The sequence below is a fragment of the Neophocaena asiaeorientalis genome, unplaced genomic scaffold (assembly GCF_003031525.2).
Source record: "Neophocaena asiaeorientalis asiaeorientalis breed wild unplaced genomic scaffold, Neophocaena_asiaeorientalis_V1.1 scaffold302, whole genome shotgun sequence".
Taxonomy (NCBI): Eukaryota; Metazoa; Chordata; class Mammalia; order Artiodactyla; family Phocoenidae; genus Neophocaena; species Neophocaena asiaeorientalis.
In genome coordinates, this window is record NW_020174038.1 from 992,361 (window position 1) to 1,009,564 (window position 17,204).

The 17,204-nt window shown below is 45.7% G+C and overlaps 1 protein-coding gene across 4 annotated transcripts in view; it reads left to right on the top strand.

The window, feature by feature from the left end:
- KAT14 (lysine acetyltransferase 14) overlaps positions 1-17,204 on the top strand; it is a 37,746-nt gene that overhangs the window by 16,716 nt on the left and 3,826 nt on the right. For 2 of the 4 annotated variants that reach the window (XM_024753707.1, XM_024753710.1), the window contains 5 exons: positions 2,913-3,094; positions 4,686-5,105; positions 5,220-5,785; positions 14,925-15,061; positions 15,956-16,140. In XM_024753707.1, coding sequence (XP_024609475.1) covers positions 2,913-3,094; positions 4,686-5,105; positions 5,220-5,785; positions 14,925-15,061; positions 15,956-16,140 — 1,490 coding nt within the window. The remainder of the gene's footprint in view (positions 1-2,912; positions 3,095-4,685; positions 5,106-5,219; positions 5,786-14,924; positions 15,062-15,955; positions 16,141-17,204) is intronic. The other 2 variants (XM_024753709.1, XM_024753708.1) reach the window with 2 other exon arrangements.

Genomic DNA, 17,204 nt, shown 5'->3' on the forward strand with positions numbered 1-17,204 from the left:
TCTTATGTTTGATGAAATATGATAAAACACATTCATAGTATTTAAAATTAAAAATATTATACAGGCATATCTCAGAGATGTTGCAGGTTCAGTTCCAGACTGCTGTTGTAAAGTAAATATCACAATAAAGTGAGTCACGTGAATTTTTGATTTCCCACTGCATATAAAAGTTATGTTCACATTATGCTGTAGTCTGTTAAGTATGCATAGCATTATTTTTAAAAAAGCAGTGTACACACCTTAATTAAAAAATACTTGGGCTTCCCTGGTGGCTCAGTGGTTAAGAATTCGCCTGCCAATGCAGGGGACATGGGTTCGAGCCCTGGTCTGGGAAGATCCCACATGCCACGGAGCAACTAAGGCCATGCACCACAACTACTGAGCCTGTGCTCTAGAACTCACAAGCTGCAACTACTGAAGCCTGCATGCCTAGAGCCTGTGCTCTGCAACAAGAGAAGCCACCACAATGAGAAGCCCGTGCACTGCAACAAAGAATAGACCCCGCTCACCGCAACTAGAGAAAGCCCACACACAGCAACAAAGACCCAACTCAGCCAAAAATAAAAAATAAATTAAACAAAAATACTTTATTGCTAAAAGATGCTAACCATAGTCTGAACTTCAGCAAGTTGTAGGAGTAACATCAGAAGTCACCGATCACAGATCACCATAACAAATACAATAATAATGAAAAACTTTTAAATACTACAAGGTCTAAAATATGACACACAGACATGAAGTGAGCAGATGTTTTTGGAAAAATGGCACCGATAGACTTGCTTGATTCAGGGTTACCACAAACCTTCAGGTTTTAAAAAACACAGTATCTGTGATGTGCAGTAACATGAGCTGTGCCTGTATGATGAGGGTTCTGGGAAGATGGCAGAGTGGGAAGCACCAGAAATCTGTCTGCCCACCTAGGTAGCAGTTGCATTGGCAGAATCCAGTGTACCTTTATTGGAACTCTGGAGTCAGCTGAAGGCTTGCAACTTCCAAAGGAAGCCTTGGACCATAAATTACAATCAGTGTTGGCCAGTTTTAACTGTGGCAGACAGCCATGCACATATTCCTGGAGCAGCTTGCACACAGTATGGGATCCGGGGTGGACACAAAGGACGCTGTCCTCCAAATATCATATCTGTGCTGATCACTGACTGCTGCTTCTGATCACAGAGGTGCTGATAAAGGCGTGGGCGGCCTTTGTTGTTGCACCTCCTCCATTGTTGCAAGCCCCTCCCCGTCTGGCTGAGGTGACTTTAACGGGACTTATAGGGCTGGCACCTACCTCCCCACTTTCACTTTCCTCTTTGTCCCCTTTTTGGAGCCAGACGTTGGAGACTAAGACATTCAAAAGCACCCACATATACAGGGGAATTAGCCACCCTGCATGTCCAGGGGGAGGCACAGGCTTAGACATGAACTGAGAGGACCTTGAGTTTCTGCTCCGGCTGATCTTTGGCACAGAGACAGCCTGCAGCTGTCAAAAACCAGTAAACCCCGGGGAAGGAGGAGAGTCTGGTGTTCAGAGTTAACACATTATTAGATTCAAATGTCCACTGTCCAACAAAACACAAGGAATACAAAGAACAAGGAAAGTATGGCCCATTCAAAGGAAAAAAATAAACTAACAGAAATTGCCCCTGAAAAAGACCTAATGGTGGACTTACTGGACAAAGACTTTAAAGCACTGTCTTAGAGATGCCCAGAGAACTAAAGGAAGAGGTGGAGAACATCAGGGAAGAGATGTATGGACAAAACAGAAATATCAATAAAGAGATAAGAAGTCCTGGAGCTGAAAAGTACAATAACTGAAATGGAAAATTCACCAGAGGGATTCAAAGCCAAATAGGACAATGGGAAGAAAAGTGAACAGATCCCAAGGGGCCTGTGGGACAGTGTTGGGCAGTGTAAGAAAGCAAGTGGGATGGGTTCGTTCTGGTCAGACCGCTGGGCAACAGGAGGGGGGCCTGGAAAGGTCAGAATGAGGTGAGACCTCGTTCTGCTCTGACCCAGAATGCTGGGGGTCATTCTCCTGTCTCAGATATGTGCTCATGCCTTTATAAAGTTTTTTTGTTTTTTGCGGAGTTCTTTTGGTTTGTATTTTTCTAGTACATCTCTGTTCCTAAGGATACTTTTTTCTCTTGCCTTCCTAGCAGTATTTTTCATCTGTTAGACTGACTTTCTTATGAAGAACTGTTCTTTAGGATTTCCGGTCATTGATTTATGTTTTCAAGGTGGAAATAGAACAGTTTCCTTAAAAAAGCACTTTTAACAGGAACCTGAATAGTTGACATTTTATATATCATTTAAAATTTTTGTTGTATACACTGTTGTGTAGTTACTTTGAAACGCTTGCTGTATTTTGGGGGGTTTTGGTCAGAGTTGGTAATTCCCCCAAGGTTCAACTCTGTGTTTGTGGGACATACCATATAGTTTTATTCCTACTTTACTATGCGAAGGCAAGTAGCAGACTGAGGGATGCATCCTCCTCCATGGGTAAAATGAACTGTTTACCAGGGCTAATGACTCTCCTGCTTTCTTTCCTGAGAGTTGTGTTTAACTCATACATAAAAGCAGCTCAAGTTAAATAAAATTAGCCTGTAGAACTCCATAATCATGGATAAGAAGTGTTTTATGAGCTTTGTTTGAATTAACTTCATTTAATCGCCACAGCAGTCTTGCACATTCTATTATCCTAATTTTAAAGATGAAGAAACTGAGGCAGCTAGAAGGTGATGGAGCTGGGATTTGAAGCCACGCAGAACCCCGAGCCTCTCCTTTATCCATTGTGCTCTGTTCCTTCAAAGAGGGGAAGTTCCATAGCCTATCACAGACTTGGAGGCAGAGACTGCACTGTCTATGTAAGGATAGAGTTGAAAAGCCAATAATTTTTACATTCTTGGACTCTCCAGGAAAAAGACCTCCACCTGGTGGAGCACGGTGGCGGGCTGCCTTAGCGTGGGGAGCCCCATGTACTTCCGCTCGGGAGCTCAGGAATTTGGAGAACCGGGATGGTGGAAGCTCGTCCACAACAGGCCCCCTACCCTGAAACCCGAGGGAGAGAAGCTGTCCATTTCCACTCTGAAAGTGAAAGGTACTGTCGTACACTGGCTGAGAGGTGCCAGTGTAGACAATCCGCTTTGACCAGGCACGGAGCCCTTGCCTCCCCGGAGCTGCTCTGCCCCACAGTTTTATTCTAACACAGTTTTTTATGCCGTAAATAAATATTATACAAAAAATGTTTTATAACTGCCTAATCAAGTTACCAGTTTAATAAATTTCCTTTAGTATCTGAAAGGTTCTCTATTTTCAATCTGTTTATTTATGGTTTTAATCTTTTTAGTATGGAAAATTTTAAATATACAAATGTGAAGTAATATAGTGAAGTAATATAGTGAGTCCCCTGGTACCTTTGTCTTTACTTCAGCAGTTATCACTGGCAATCTTGGTTTTTTTGTTTGTTTGTTTGTTTGTTTTAAATATTTATTTATTTATTAGGCTGTGTTGGGTCTTCGTTCCCCCTCAGCATGTGGGATCTTAGTTCCCCAACCAGGGATCAAACCCTCGTCCCCTGCATTGGAAGGCGGATTCTTAACCACTGGACCACCTGGGACGTCCCAGTCTCATTTTACCTTGGCCCCTGGGTCCTTTCTCCCAATCCTCCACACATCCCCACCCTCAGATTATTTAGAAGCAACTTCCAGGCATCAGCACTTCCTTCTTAAATATTTCATGATTTATCTCTTATCCATAAGGACTCTCTTTTGTAGCCTAACCATAATGCCATTTTCACACTTGTAAAAAATTAACAGTAGCTCCTTATATCACACATTGATCTGATTTTTTTTATCTGAAAAATTTTTAATGACCTTTTAAAGTTTTCAAAATATAATTGGAAACAAATCTCATAGTATTGAAGGTGTAAAGTCTGAAAGTTCCCCACATGCCCACCCTGCCTGCAGCTTCATTCCAGCGGAGCCACTGCTGTCTCTTGTGAAGCTTTCAGAAGTCCTCTCTGCATATTGAAGCATTTTTTTTACTAAAAAAAAACCCCATAAACTGATTCATACTATATTACTTGTTCTCCATTTTTTTCCCCACTTACCAGTCAGTATACATTGGACATCTTCCCATAACAGTACATGTAGATCTACCCTATTTTTTTTATTTCATTGCATTCCATTGAATGGCTATGTGATAATTTATTAAACCTTTACCCTGTTGATGGACATTTTGGTTATTTCTGTCCTTTTTTGGTATTTAAACAATACTATAATTACACACATTTGCCAGTTTTTTGTGATAAATTCCTGGAAATAGGTTGCTGTATCAAAGGGCATATTTTTTCAAAATTTTAGTCATATTGCCAAATTACCCTCCAAAAAGTTGTAATAAAATTTATGCCCTATCAAAAAGGCATGAACTATCCATTTTCCCCCTACACTCTCTGAGCATTATCAAACTTTTAACGTTTACCAATTCCAGTAGGAGAAAGACGGTGCAGAAGTGTTTACATTTGCATTATAATTCCTTTTTCCTGGTTAAGAAGAGAAGTCTAAGTCTTAGTTTAGGGCATTCATTGAACATTTTTCTCTTTCAAACATGGAAGTAGAGTCATAATAAGGTAGAAGAAGCAGCTAACGTTGAATAGCTATTAAAAAATTTAGATATTTATTCTTTTCCAGCAGCCTCGAAACCAACTTTAGATCCCATCATTACTGTCGAGGGACTTAGAAAGCGGGTGAGTCGGAATCCTGTGGAATCTGCCATGGAATTGAAAGAGAAAAGGTCTCGCACTCAGGAAGCGAAGGACATCCGGAGAGCCCAGAAAGAGGCAGCTGGCTTTCTTGACCGCAGCACCTCCTCGACGCCTGTGAAGTTCATCAGCCGAGGACGTAGGCCGGATGTGATTCTGGAAAAAGGAGAAGTGATCGACTTCTCGTCCCTGAGCTCCTCCGACCGCACCCCGCTGACAAGCCCATCTCCTTCCCCGTCTCTGGATTTCTCTGCCCCTGGGACCCCTGCCTCTCACTCAGCCACGCCCAGCCTGCTCTCAGAAGCCGATCTGATTCCAGACGTGATGCCACCACAAGCCTTGTTTCACGGTAAGACGGCCCGTCCTCGGGTCTCTTGGGTTGTGTGTGGCTCTGATGGCAGTGTGTGCGCTGTCCCTGTGGGCGGCGGATGTGCATTCCCCTTCTGCTTTCTGCTCTGTGCAGATGACGATGAGATGGAAGGCGACGGTGTCATCGACCCTGGGATGGAGTACCTCCCGCCCCCTCCCGGCTCGGCCGCGTCGGGGCCAGGAGTTGGAGGCAGGAAGAAGGTCAGAGCCCCTGAGCAGATCAAGCAGGAGGTGGAGAGTGAGGAAGAGAAGCCCGACAGGATGGACATCGACAGCGAGGACACAGACTCCAACACGTCCTTGCAAACAAGGGCTCGAGAGAAAAGGAAGCCCGTGCTGGAGAAGGACCGGAAGCCCAAAGGGCCCAGGTTCACCCCCGTGAGCATCTACGAGGAGAAGCTGCTCCTCAAGCGGCTGGAAGCCTGTCCTGGGGCCGTGGCCATGACCCCGGAGGCCCGGCGGCTGAAGCGCAAGCTGATTGTCCGGCAGGCGAAGAGGGATCGGGGGCTGCCGCTCTTTGACCTGGATCAGGTTGTGAATGCCACGCTTCTGTTAGTGGACGGGATTTATGGGGCCAAAGAAGGAGTTTCCAGGCTTCCAGCTGGACAAGCCATGTACAGGACGACCTGTCAGGACTTCAGAATCCTTGACCGGTACCAGGTAAGTGTTGGCCTCGCTCTCCAACTCCTGGGGCCACAGCTCCAAGGAGCACGTGGGCATGTGGAAGAAAACAGCAAGGGAGAGAGGTACAAAAATGTCTGGGCTGTATTTTTTTTTATTTGTCCAATATGAACATCCTTTCATACATCTGAGTTTGGATTTTTGTTTTCCTTTTGGGGATTCCAGAAGGAACCTAAATGTTTTCTTTGTATCTCTTAGTCCCTGAGGGTGGCTGTACATGGTTTGGGTCGTGGCTTTGATGGACAGGTTTGTTGAGGACATAAAACATACTGGACACTGAGCTGAGCAGGAGTGAAGACATGTGGACATCTGTGTAGCTAGGTGACACCCTGCAGAAAGAGCAGCTGGGGTCAGTGTGGGTCAGCGTGGCCGGAAGATGCCTGTGTGTGAGCGCTCCCGGGAACAGTTGATTCCACCCAGAAGTGCTGGAATCCGTCTTCCCACGGCAGGAGCAAGGCGGCTTCTCTCCTGTATCTTTGGTGGAGTTTGCTACTAACCATCCTTTAATTGGTTTTGCTAATCTGATGGCTGTAAAATGAAGCCTTGTTTTTTATTTACATTTCTTTGATGACAGGTGAAGTTAAACATTTTTCCTGTTTCCTAGTTGTTTGCGAATTGCCTGTTTGGACTCTTTGCACATTTTCCTATCTGCTTCTTTGGACACTAGTGGGGTCCGGTCTTTGTTGCCAGTGTTCTGATATTACCCAGTGATGATACCACATGTGGGGCTTTTCTTCCCTGGGGCTGGGCCTTTGCTCTGTGGGCCTTGCCATTTGAAACGCTCCTTCTTTTTATTTTTTAAAATAATATTTATTTATTTATTTGGCTGCATTGGGTCTTAGTTGTGGCACGTGGGATCTTCTTTGCGACATGCAGGCTCTTTAGTTATGATATGCTTGATTTAGTTCCCTGACCAGGGATTGAACCCAGGCCCCCTGCATAGACAGTGCAGAGTCTTAGCCACTGGACCACCAGGGAAGTCCCTGAAATGCTCCTTCTTGAGTTCTGGAATTTCCTAGCTTCTGTTTTCTCTGGTTTGTCTCTTTAGAGCACCCCTCTTGTTTGGATATTGGACGCTCTAGACCAGAGATTTGCAAGCCTTTTCCGTAAAAGGTCAGATAGTAAGTAGCTGTGGCTTTGCAGGCCAGCCCTGCTGTGCAGTGTGAGAGCAGCATACATGATACATGATGAATGGGCGTTGCTGTATGCCAATAACATGTATTTACAAAAGCAGGCTGGATTTGGCCTGTGGGGTCTGTAGTTTGCCAAAGACGCTTGCTGTAGCTGGATCCCCTTAATTTTCTTTATTTCCCTATTTCCCAGCTTTCCTTTCCTGGGAAGTAGTAACCTGCCTGCCTACATCCTAGAAGCCTCAAAGGGAGGATCAGGAGCTGACCACGCTATTGTTAAACTTCACCTGAATTTCCCTGTTTTCAGGACAGAGCTTCCACCCTTGGCTGCCTCAGAATCTCTTTGGAGCCGCCAGAGTCTAGCCTGCCTTAGGTTTTGGCTCTGCTGGTCTTAGTCACTTGCCAGTTACTCATATGCTTTCATTGCTGTCATCTGCTCACCTCTTCTTTGTGCTCATAGGTTTGTCTTTTTAATCCCTATACTTAATTTTTACAAGTATGAAATGCGTTGTAATTTTTAAAAGTGTGAAATGCATCGTACCCATAGAAGAATGCATAGAACATATGGATATAATTTAGAGGTTAATAAGATAAATAACTATGAATCTAGCTCCTGGGTTAAGACACAGGGCATTAAAAACACCTTAAAGATCCTTCTGGGCACTGCTTGCTCCCCCCAGAGGGAGCTACTTTCTGACTTTCAGTGTTAATCATTCCTCTGCCTTTTTAACGTCTTTATCCCTAAACAATGTACTTTTAGTTGTTTTTTTGTTTGTTTATTTGTTTTGCAAACTAAGTAGGAAGCACAGATGGAGCTGTGCGAGGAAATTGCCGCTATTAGATGAAGGCTTCCAGGAGAAGATAAGCTTTACGGGCTTTTTGGGTCACTGATGTAGATTGAATTGTGTCCCCAAAAGTGTATATTGAAGTCCTGACCCCTGATGCCAGTGAATGTGACCTCATGTGGAGATAGGGCCTTTGCAGGTATAAGTAGTTAAGCTGAGGTCACACTGGAGTAGGTTGGGCCCTTAACCCAGTGTGACTTCTGTCCTTCCAAGAGGAGAGACACACAGGAGACATGCCATGTGATGACTGAGGCAGCTTTCACAGCTTTTAGAGTGATGTGTCTGCAGAGCTAAGGGGCAGCAAGCCTTGCCAACCACGCCAGAAGCCGAGAGAAGGACATGGAATAGATTGCCACCCAGAGCTTCTGAGAGACCACGGCTCTGCTGGCACCTTGATGGCTGGCTTCTGGCCTCCAGAACCATGAGAGAAGGAATACATAACATTTCTGTCGTTTAAGGCCCCCTGTTTGTGCAGTGTTGATACGGCAGCCTCAGGAAACTCATCCAGTCGTGTTCTGGCTTCAGCTGCCGTGACGTGACCCCTTCCTGGGGAAGTCGGTAGTTAAGGTCGTTAAGGAGTCCTGGGAGTCTGAGCATCAGCGGGCTGCAGTGTGTACCAGGGAATGTGCGGAAATCTGGTCGGGGTTGCCGGGAGGTGGGTCCCGGGGGGTTGGGTCCCTGTCCTGCATCAGGGCTGCCGTGCTTCCCTCCAGCTTGTCAGAGGTCAGGGCGGTTATCTGTGGGGTAAGTGTCCTCCGCTGACCCAGGGAGTCTGTAGAGGGAGCAGGGGAGCCTCACATGCGTTGTGAACCAAGCTGAGCACGGACAAGCCTCCTCAGGTTTACAAGACGGTCCAGTGGGGCAGAGGCTTAGTGACGGTAGCCTCAGGGTGTCTGCCCCTTGAGTCACACTTGTCGCTCTGTACTGGCCGTCATCGTGGTCCTGGCATCTCCCCTCGCCGGAGCCCCATCTTCCCCTCTGCTGGATTGAACCCCCTGTTTCCTGCTCCCCATCTTTACCTTTTCATAGGTTTATTCCCTTCTTTAGTGAAGCACATCCTAGTGGCTTCCAGAGGAAAGCTGCCCGGGAAGTAAACTTTGAGACCTTGTGAGTCTGAAAGGCCTTGAATTTAGAGCCAGAATCCCCAGCTAGCGCTGGGTAAAGCTGAGCGCCAGCTTAACAGCAATACTGGAAGGAAGCCGGCAGTGGAGCAGTGCTTTCAGAGTCTTCGGGAAAGCTAGGTTGAACTGGGAATTCTAGGCCAGTCAGTCCTCGGCCGAGGACCCCCAGTATAACTTCCTTTAGGCCCTTAGGCCAGTCAGAGTCCCTGTAGAAGACTCCTCAGTCTCGGGACCCTTGTGGCCACCGGGAGAGGGGGGTCTCAGCCTTCAGCTGGTGCAGGCCTCACCCTTCAGTGCCACGTGAGCTGCCCGTCCGGAGCCTGGTTAGGCCTTCTGTAGATCTGGGCCCCAGACTCCTGTGGGAGGGCAGCCACCCTGTGGGTGGGAGAGGGGTTGGAGGTTTGGGGCCTTCCTGCCTCACCCACAGCTTTTACCTGCTCCTTAGTTTTTCCCAGTTCCAGAGGAACCTGGTGCTGCCACCTGCGTAATTTAGGAGGATTCTGCAGTACAGGTTGGGCCGGTTCTCACTTCACTGAAAGCCAGCTTGGGATTTTGGCTTTAAATCTGCTACTTTGTGTCCATCTGCTTCCCAGTTACTTTGGTTTCTTCTCCTGATCTTTTTGTTCTTGCCTGCTTGTCTTTTTTTTTTTTTTTAAAGTCTGTTTCTTGTAGTTGGGTTCTGGGAGGAAATAAAATTGGATGTTTATGTTTAATCCCCCATCTTAACCTGGAATTTTAGTATCACTTTAATGCAGTTACATAGGGGAGCCGCCGTAAATGCATTTGTTCAATCCATTCTCTTTCTTGTCTTCTGATCAATATATTCATAGCTATAACTGTCCCTATGATATTTTAGCCATGATTCATGACCTTTGAAATGATGTGATTTTTTTATCAGTCAGTACTTTGTGTTTCATAATTTTTCTCAGCATTTCCTCTTTAACCCAAGAGTTATTTAGTGGTAAATAGCTCATAGTTTTCTTAGATACATGAGAATTTTTACAGTATCTTTTAGTAATTGATTTAATTTCTAGTCAAATTATATTTAATTTCTAGTCAAATTATCTAGTGAAATTTCTAGTCAAATTATATCTAGTCAAAGAAAATAGTCTGTGATGTTGAATCTTTTCTATAAAGAAAATTGTATGTTCTATTTTTATTCTTTTTATAGGTCCTAACTTAAGACATGTATTGATTTTTCTCTGTTAATTTTTTAATATTATCATGTGCTCTTCACCCTGCAAACAAAAAAATACCTTTGCGTGCTCTCCTTTGCCTTTTTTCTTTTGTGTTGCTTGTTTAGGTACCAGTAAATCTCACTAAAGTGTTCACTCAGTCTCACTTCCCATTGCTTCTTCTGGGTTAACTTCTTGCTAGAGTACTTCCTCTGATAGTTCTTTAAAATACGGTCTTTTTGAGGTTAATTTTTTTTTTTTTTGCTGTACGCGGGCCTCTCACTGTTGTGGCCTCTCCCGTTGTGGAGCACAGGCTCCGGACACACAGGCTCAGCAGCCATGGCTCACGGGCCTAGCCACTCCGTGGCATGTGGGATCTTCCTGGACCGGGGCACGAACCCGTGTCCCCTGCATCGGCAGGCGGACTGTCAACCACTGCGCCACCAGGGAAGCCCTGAGGTTAATTTTTAAACCAGTATGCCTCAGAAGATCTTCACTTCACTCTTGCATTTAAATGCTAACATAGTTGGATATAAAATTGTCATTTTTTCTTTTAATGTTTTAGCATTATTACTCCATCATCGTCTTGCTGTAGTGTCGTTCCTGGAGCCACAATGTCAGGCTTACTCTTGTTTCTTTGTAGGTGGCCTCCTTTTTTATTGTCCCATGTCCTGGTAGCTTTCCGATTTTTCCCTTTGTTTTTGATCTTGACTTGTGTTCATGCGTTTCCAGTGTTTTTTGCTCTCATTTATCTTGCTTGGCACCTCTTCTTTTTCAGTTACACGTGTCCGACATGCTTCTTGGCGTTTATCCTCCTTATTCTATGAGCTCCTTGGGACTGTGGTTTTGGTTTGGTGTCTCATTAACTTGGGGAAATTCTCAGTTGTTATTGCTTCAGGTGTTTCTTCTGTTCCTTTTTCCTCCTTCTGCTATTCCCATTATGCATATATTACACCTTTTGTAGTTGTACCGCAGTTTTTGGATATTCTGTTCCGTTCTTTCTTCCCTTTGCTTTTCAGTTTTGGCAGCTTTTCTGTTGACATGTCCTCAAGCTCAGGAAGTCTTTCCTCAGCCACGTCCGGTCTACCAGTGAGCCCATCAAAGCCGTTCTTCATTTCTGCTACAGTGGTTTTAATCTTAACATTTCTTTTTTATTCTTTCTTATAAATTCCATCTTTGCTTAAATTACCCATCTGTTCTTTCATAACCTCTACTTTGTTCATTAGAGCCCTTAACATGCTAATCATACTTATTCCCAGTTCAGTAATTCCAACATCTCTGCCATATCTGAGTCTGGTTCTGATGCTTCTGTCTCTTCAAACTGTGTTTTTGCCTTTTAGCTTGCCTTGTAATTGACAGCCAGGGATGGTGTCCTGGGTACAAGGCACTGTGGGAATAGGCCATTAGTGATGTGGTGGGGAGGTGTTCTACAGTCCTCGGATTGGTCCTCGGTCTCTAAGTGAGCGTGTGCCCCTGGGCTGAGACTCCACAAGGGCTTCTCAGTTTTCCTCCCCAGTTAGGTGGGACAGGGTGGCTAGAGGGGGCAGGGGCTGGCTATTCCCTTCCCTCAGGTAGGTTAGGCTCTGGCAGAATAATTTCGCCTGAGGGCAGCCTTGTTAAGGAGCACAGATACCCTGACAGTTCAAAATGAGCTACTGCCAATGGCAGCAGGAGGGGATTTTTCTTTGATCTTCACAGTGAGCACCTGGTAGAGCCTCCTAGAGGTAGAACTCACGCAAGTGCGGGGCCTCCCTGGTCTCTGTTCTCTCAGACTTGTCCCCACTGAGCCGCCAGCAGTTCATCGATTGCAGGTAAGGTTTTCCCCTCCCGGCACTGCTTCCCGAGGCTTCTTACTCCAGTAGGTTGTGAACCTCTGTATCCACTTGTCTGTCTCCAGTCTGTGAGGCAACGGTTTGCCCTGTGACCTTACTTCTCTGATGGGTCGGAGAAGAGTTGTTGATTTTCAGCTTGTGCAGCCTTTTCCTTGTTATGGTGGAGTGAGGACTTCCGAGCTCCTTACATGCAGGACTGGAACCCGAAGGGGAACTCATGCTTCTTTATTTTGGGAAATTCCTCATCATGCTCTTTAAATACATTCCTCCTTTATTTTTTTCCTCCCCTTCTGGACTCCTAATATGAATGTTGACGCCATTACTTCTTTATCTCTTCATTTGGTTTTTTGAAGAGACCTATCCTTAACATTGTTTGTTGAGTGCTTACAGGCAGACCTCAGAGATGTTTCGGGTTCAGTTCCAGACCACTTCATTAAAGCAAATATTGCAACAGAGAGAGTCACGTGAATATTTTGGTTTCCCAATGCATGTAAAAGTTATGTTTACAGTATAGTGTAGTCTAACAAGTGTGTAATAGTATTATCTCTAAAAATCCAATATATATACCTTAATTAAAAGATCCTGTATTCCTGGGGCTCCCCTGGAGGTGCAGTGGTCAAGAATCCGCCTGCCAATGCAGGGGACACGGGTTCGAGCCGTGGTGCAGGGCTAAGCCTGTGCGCCACAACAACTGAAGCCCGTGTGCCTAGAGCCCGTGCTCCGCAAGAAGAGAAGCCACCGCAGTGAGAAGCCTGCGCACCGCAACAAAGAGTAACCCCTGCTTGCCACAAATAAAGAAAAGCCTTCATGCAGCAATGAAGACCCAATGCAGCCAAAAATAAAAATAAATAAAAGAAATTTATTCTTTTTTAAAAAAGATACTTTATTCCTAAAAAGTACTAACCATCATGTGAGCCTTCAGTGAGTTGTAATCTTTTTGCTGGTGGAGAGTCTTGCCTTGATGTTGATGGCTGTGGACTGATCATAGTGACTGTGGCAGTTCCTTAACATCAGTCAACAGTGAAGTCTGCTTTATTGATTGACCCTTCCTTTCATGAACAGTTTCTCTGTAGCATGAAGTGCTGTTGGATAGCATTTTATCCACAGTTAGAACTTCTTTCAAAATTGGAGCCAGTCGTCTTAAACCCTGCAGCTGCTGCTTTGTCAACTAAGTTGCAATATTCTAAGTCCTTTGTTGTCATTTCAGCAGTTTTCACAGCACCTTCACCAGGAGTAGATTCTAGAGTAGTGTTCCAGGCAGAAGCTGAGGATGTTTAAACTGGTGTGGAAGCAAGGGAGAGGAAAGGGGTGGGGACTGTGTGCATCCAGGTCTTTCACAGACCTCACTTTCCCATTTAAGCTGATGCTGTTTCATGGGCTCAGGGGCTGCTGTAATCTCTGCTGCATTACAAACCAGCCCAAAGCTTAGTGGCTTAAAACAGTAACTATTGGGCTTCCCTGGTGGCGCAGTGGTTGGGAGTCCGCCTGCCGATGCAGGGGACACGGTTTCGTGCCCCGGTCCGGGAAGATCCCACATGCCGCGGAGCGGCTGGGCCCATGAGCCATGGCCGCTGAGCCTGCGCATCCGGAGCCTGTGCTCCGCAACGGGAGAGGCCACAACAGTGAGAGGCCCATGTACCACACACACACAAAAAACAGTAACTATTTAATTCTTCTTCTGAGTCTGTGGGTTGACTGGCTCAGCTGGGTGTTCTTCTCCTTCATGTGCTGAAGGAAGGGGCACCCTGTGGCTCCACTCAGCTGGGAGCTGGGTCCTCCAGAGCCTGTCTCCATGTGGCCGCCAGCCCTTCAGTGGTTGCGCCTGGACACCATGGCAGCTGGGCTCGAGGAGGGAGGAAGTGGAAGCCGCCGGCTCCCTTATGGCCTGGGCTCAGAAGTCCCAGAATGTTACTTTATGCCATGTTCTGACTGGTCCAGCCTGTCCCAGGCTCACCAGATTCCAGGGGAGGGGACATTGGCTCCGCCTTTCCATATGGGGAGACACTTGTACCTTCAGGCACAGGAGGAAGCATTGAGCCATATTTGGAAACTGTATACCACAACTTTGAATTTCACTTTGAAATGCAAAGTCCTGGAAGAATTTCAGAGTTGGCCTTTGAAAGTTTTGGTGTCCGGTTTGGGAAAGTAATCAGAGCAAATTATTAAGGAAAGAATTCTTGCTCTTCTTCCAACAAAGTTATTTTCTATGCTAAGAGCAAGCTGTTTCTACAAAAACAACTCAGGTTTCTAAACTTCATCCAACCCTTGGCAAACCACTTTATAAATGTGCCTTTTAATCTTTCCATCTGAGCTCTTTGCTATAAAACCCTAATTTTCTGTTACGACATGACCGAGGGCCCTGGAGCAGCAGTGCCTGGAGAGCAGACGTCTGCAGCCCTTCTGTGGGGACATCCTCTGGAGGAGCAGGACTGTGTCCCCCTTGACCCTCTGGTCGGGCCTCTCCGCTCATGCTGTGTTTTACGGATGATAATCTGCAGCAGTCCTACTTTTGTCAGATTTACTTGGTAGAGACATATTGTAATAGATCCACATACAGATGCAGCAGTGATTGGCCCCCACGCCCCTGTGATAACAGAGACCACTCATGAGACAGGAAGCCTAGGTGTGTTACCCCTCCCCCCTGATGCTTGGACTGGTGAACATTTGATGAGTGGATTGACTGCCTTTATAGACAACATGAAACCTGGAGAGGCTGTAAATCCAGGGATCAATTCTGCATTTCACCTGTCTAAATCTCTTAAAATCTTTACAAAACTTTAAAAATTTTTAAATTATTTTGCTTTTAAACTATTAAACCGGGATTAGTTTTTCATATCCATTTTTATGTCAAGGTACCTATGAAGTTTGTATTGAACCTTGAGCTTTCCAGTTAAGTCCTGTGGAAAGACTTACTTTCTGACACATAAAAATGTTGTAAGTACTACTTATCTGTGGAAATTAAACCAATCCTTTGAGTAATTTTATTTTTATATAACTAACATGTCTTTCTCATAGACTGCCTTGCCATCCAGGAAAGGATTTCGGCACCAGACCACGAAGTTTTTGTACCGTTTGGTGGGGTCGGAAGATATGGCTGTGGACCAGAGCATTGTCAGCCCTTACACTTCTCGGATCCTAAAGCCTTACATCAGGTATACAGAGAAGAGCTGTGATGTCGAGTGTGTCGCGGGGAGTAATGTTTGTGGTTTTCAAGCCCTGTTCCCCCACTGGAGCGAATAAAGACCAAGACCTGTGAGCTGGCATCAGCAAGGACCGAGTCTGTGCTCTGTGTCCAGTCTCATCCTTGGCTTGTTTCAACTGTACATTTTTGCAGAAAGGATGGTCCTTTGAAAGAAACATAAAAGGCAAGGATAAGTTAACTCTGTTAGATTTCATTATGATTATCATACTCATTGTTTTGTTTTAAATTTCAAAGTTCTATATACATTTAGTCTGTGAAATGAAAAAATGGGATGATGTCTCAGTCGGTCTGTGGACTGCTGATGAGTCTCCTTGTGTAGGCAGCGCCCTGGACGCCGAGCTGGCTGGAGAGGCCCCAGCACCGGGCTGTGCATGATTGATAGTTGTCTCTGCTGACCACGCTTGCTCTGCAGCCCCCAGTCATGCGGTCCTCCTGGCACAGCCCCGCCCTCCCGGGCAGACGCGGGGAAGCAGCATGCGAGCCTCCTCCAGCTCCTGGTCCCCAGTTGTCCTGGCAGGGTTGGGCCTTCCTCTCCTGGGCTCTGTCCTGTGTCCCAGCACTCAGAGCGTTGAATTAGGATGCTGTTTCTGTTTCCCCATTCTGTTCATCAAGGCTTACCAGCACTAGTAGAGTTCCTGGCAGGTACTGAGGGGTTGAGTCTGACAAATATTGATAGAATGAATTTTAAATTTCATACCAGAAATGTATTGTAGCTGTTAAGTCAGCCGCCATATATAAAGTAGTGCAAATTAAGTTAAAATTTCAAGCAGATCAAAGAGTTTTGTGAATCAAATGGCTGGGAATAATGGGTATTTTTCTTGACTTCAGTTTGTTTATTTTCTGGGTTCTGGAGGCGTGATTATGAAACAAAGCCACCCAAACTGCAGCTGCTGTCCCAGATTCGTTCCCACCTACACAGGAGTGACCCTCACTGGACGCCAGAGCCGGACGCACCTCTTGATTACTGCTATGTCCGGCCAAATCACATCCCGACGATAAACTCCATGTGTCAGGAGTTTTTCTGGCCTGGTATGTTCTCCCCTCCCGAACTAGGCAGATCCATTTTCTGTGTCATTCATTTTAGCAGTTTTTAAAATTAGTGTATGTCGTGTGACCCCCAAACCTTATATGATTTCATTCAGTTTGTCTCTACTAACATAGAAATATTAAAATATAAACATCTCTTTCTTTCCTAAGGTCAAGAAGAAGCGAACAGTTAAAGTAATAAACAGTGTTTTTGTTTGTTCCTCTTCCCTGTTTGTCTCTGGTTCCAGAATAAATGATTCACCCTCTTTTGCTTCCACATGTGTCTAGATCCCAGGTAATGTCCATCAGTACCACACAGGCTGGTAGCTTGGGCGTATTTGGACACTTGTGATTTTTGCGTAATAATTCTGTGTGTTTATTTAGCTGGTCCTTTTGAGAGTGTTAGCACAGCCAAAAATTGTTTTTATTTATTTATTTTTATTAATTATTTCTGGCTGTGTTGGGTCTTCATTGCTGCGTACGGGCTGCTCTTCATTGTGGTGCGCGGGCTTCTCATTGCAGTGGCTCCTCTTGTTGCAGAGCACAGGCTCTAGGTGCATGGGCTTCAGTAGTTGTAGCTCGCGGGCTGTAGAGTGCAGGCTCAGTAGTTGTGGCACATGGTCTCAGTGGCATGTGGGATCTTCCCGGACCAGGGCTCGAACCCGTGTCCCCTGCATTGGCAGGCAGATTCTTAACCACTGCGCCACCAGAGAAGTCCCAAAAGTTGTTTTTTAAAAAGCCAAACACCCCTTGGGCTTCCCTGGTGGCATAGTGGTTGAGAGCCCGCCTGCCGATGCAGGCGACACGGGTTCGTGCCCCGGTCCGGGAAGATCCCACATGCTGCGGAGCGGCTAGGCCCATGAGCCATGGCCGCTGAGCCTGCGCATCTGGAGCTTGTACTCCGCAACGGGAGAGGCCAAAACAGTGAGAGGCCCGCGTACCGCCAAAAAAAAAAAGCCAAATACCCCAACCACAGACTTTGAAAATAAGAATAAATCCAATGTGATTCGTGATTTTATCAGCCTTAACATATTGTCTCTGAAGCCATCGATCAAAGGAACACAGTT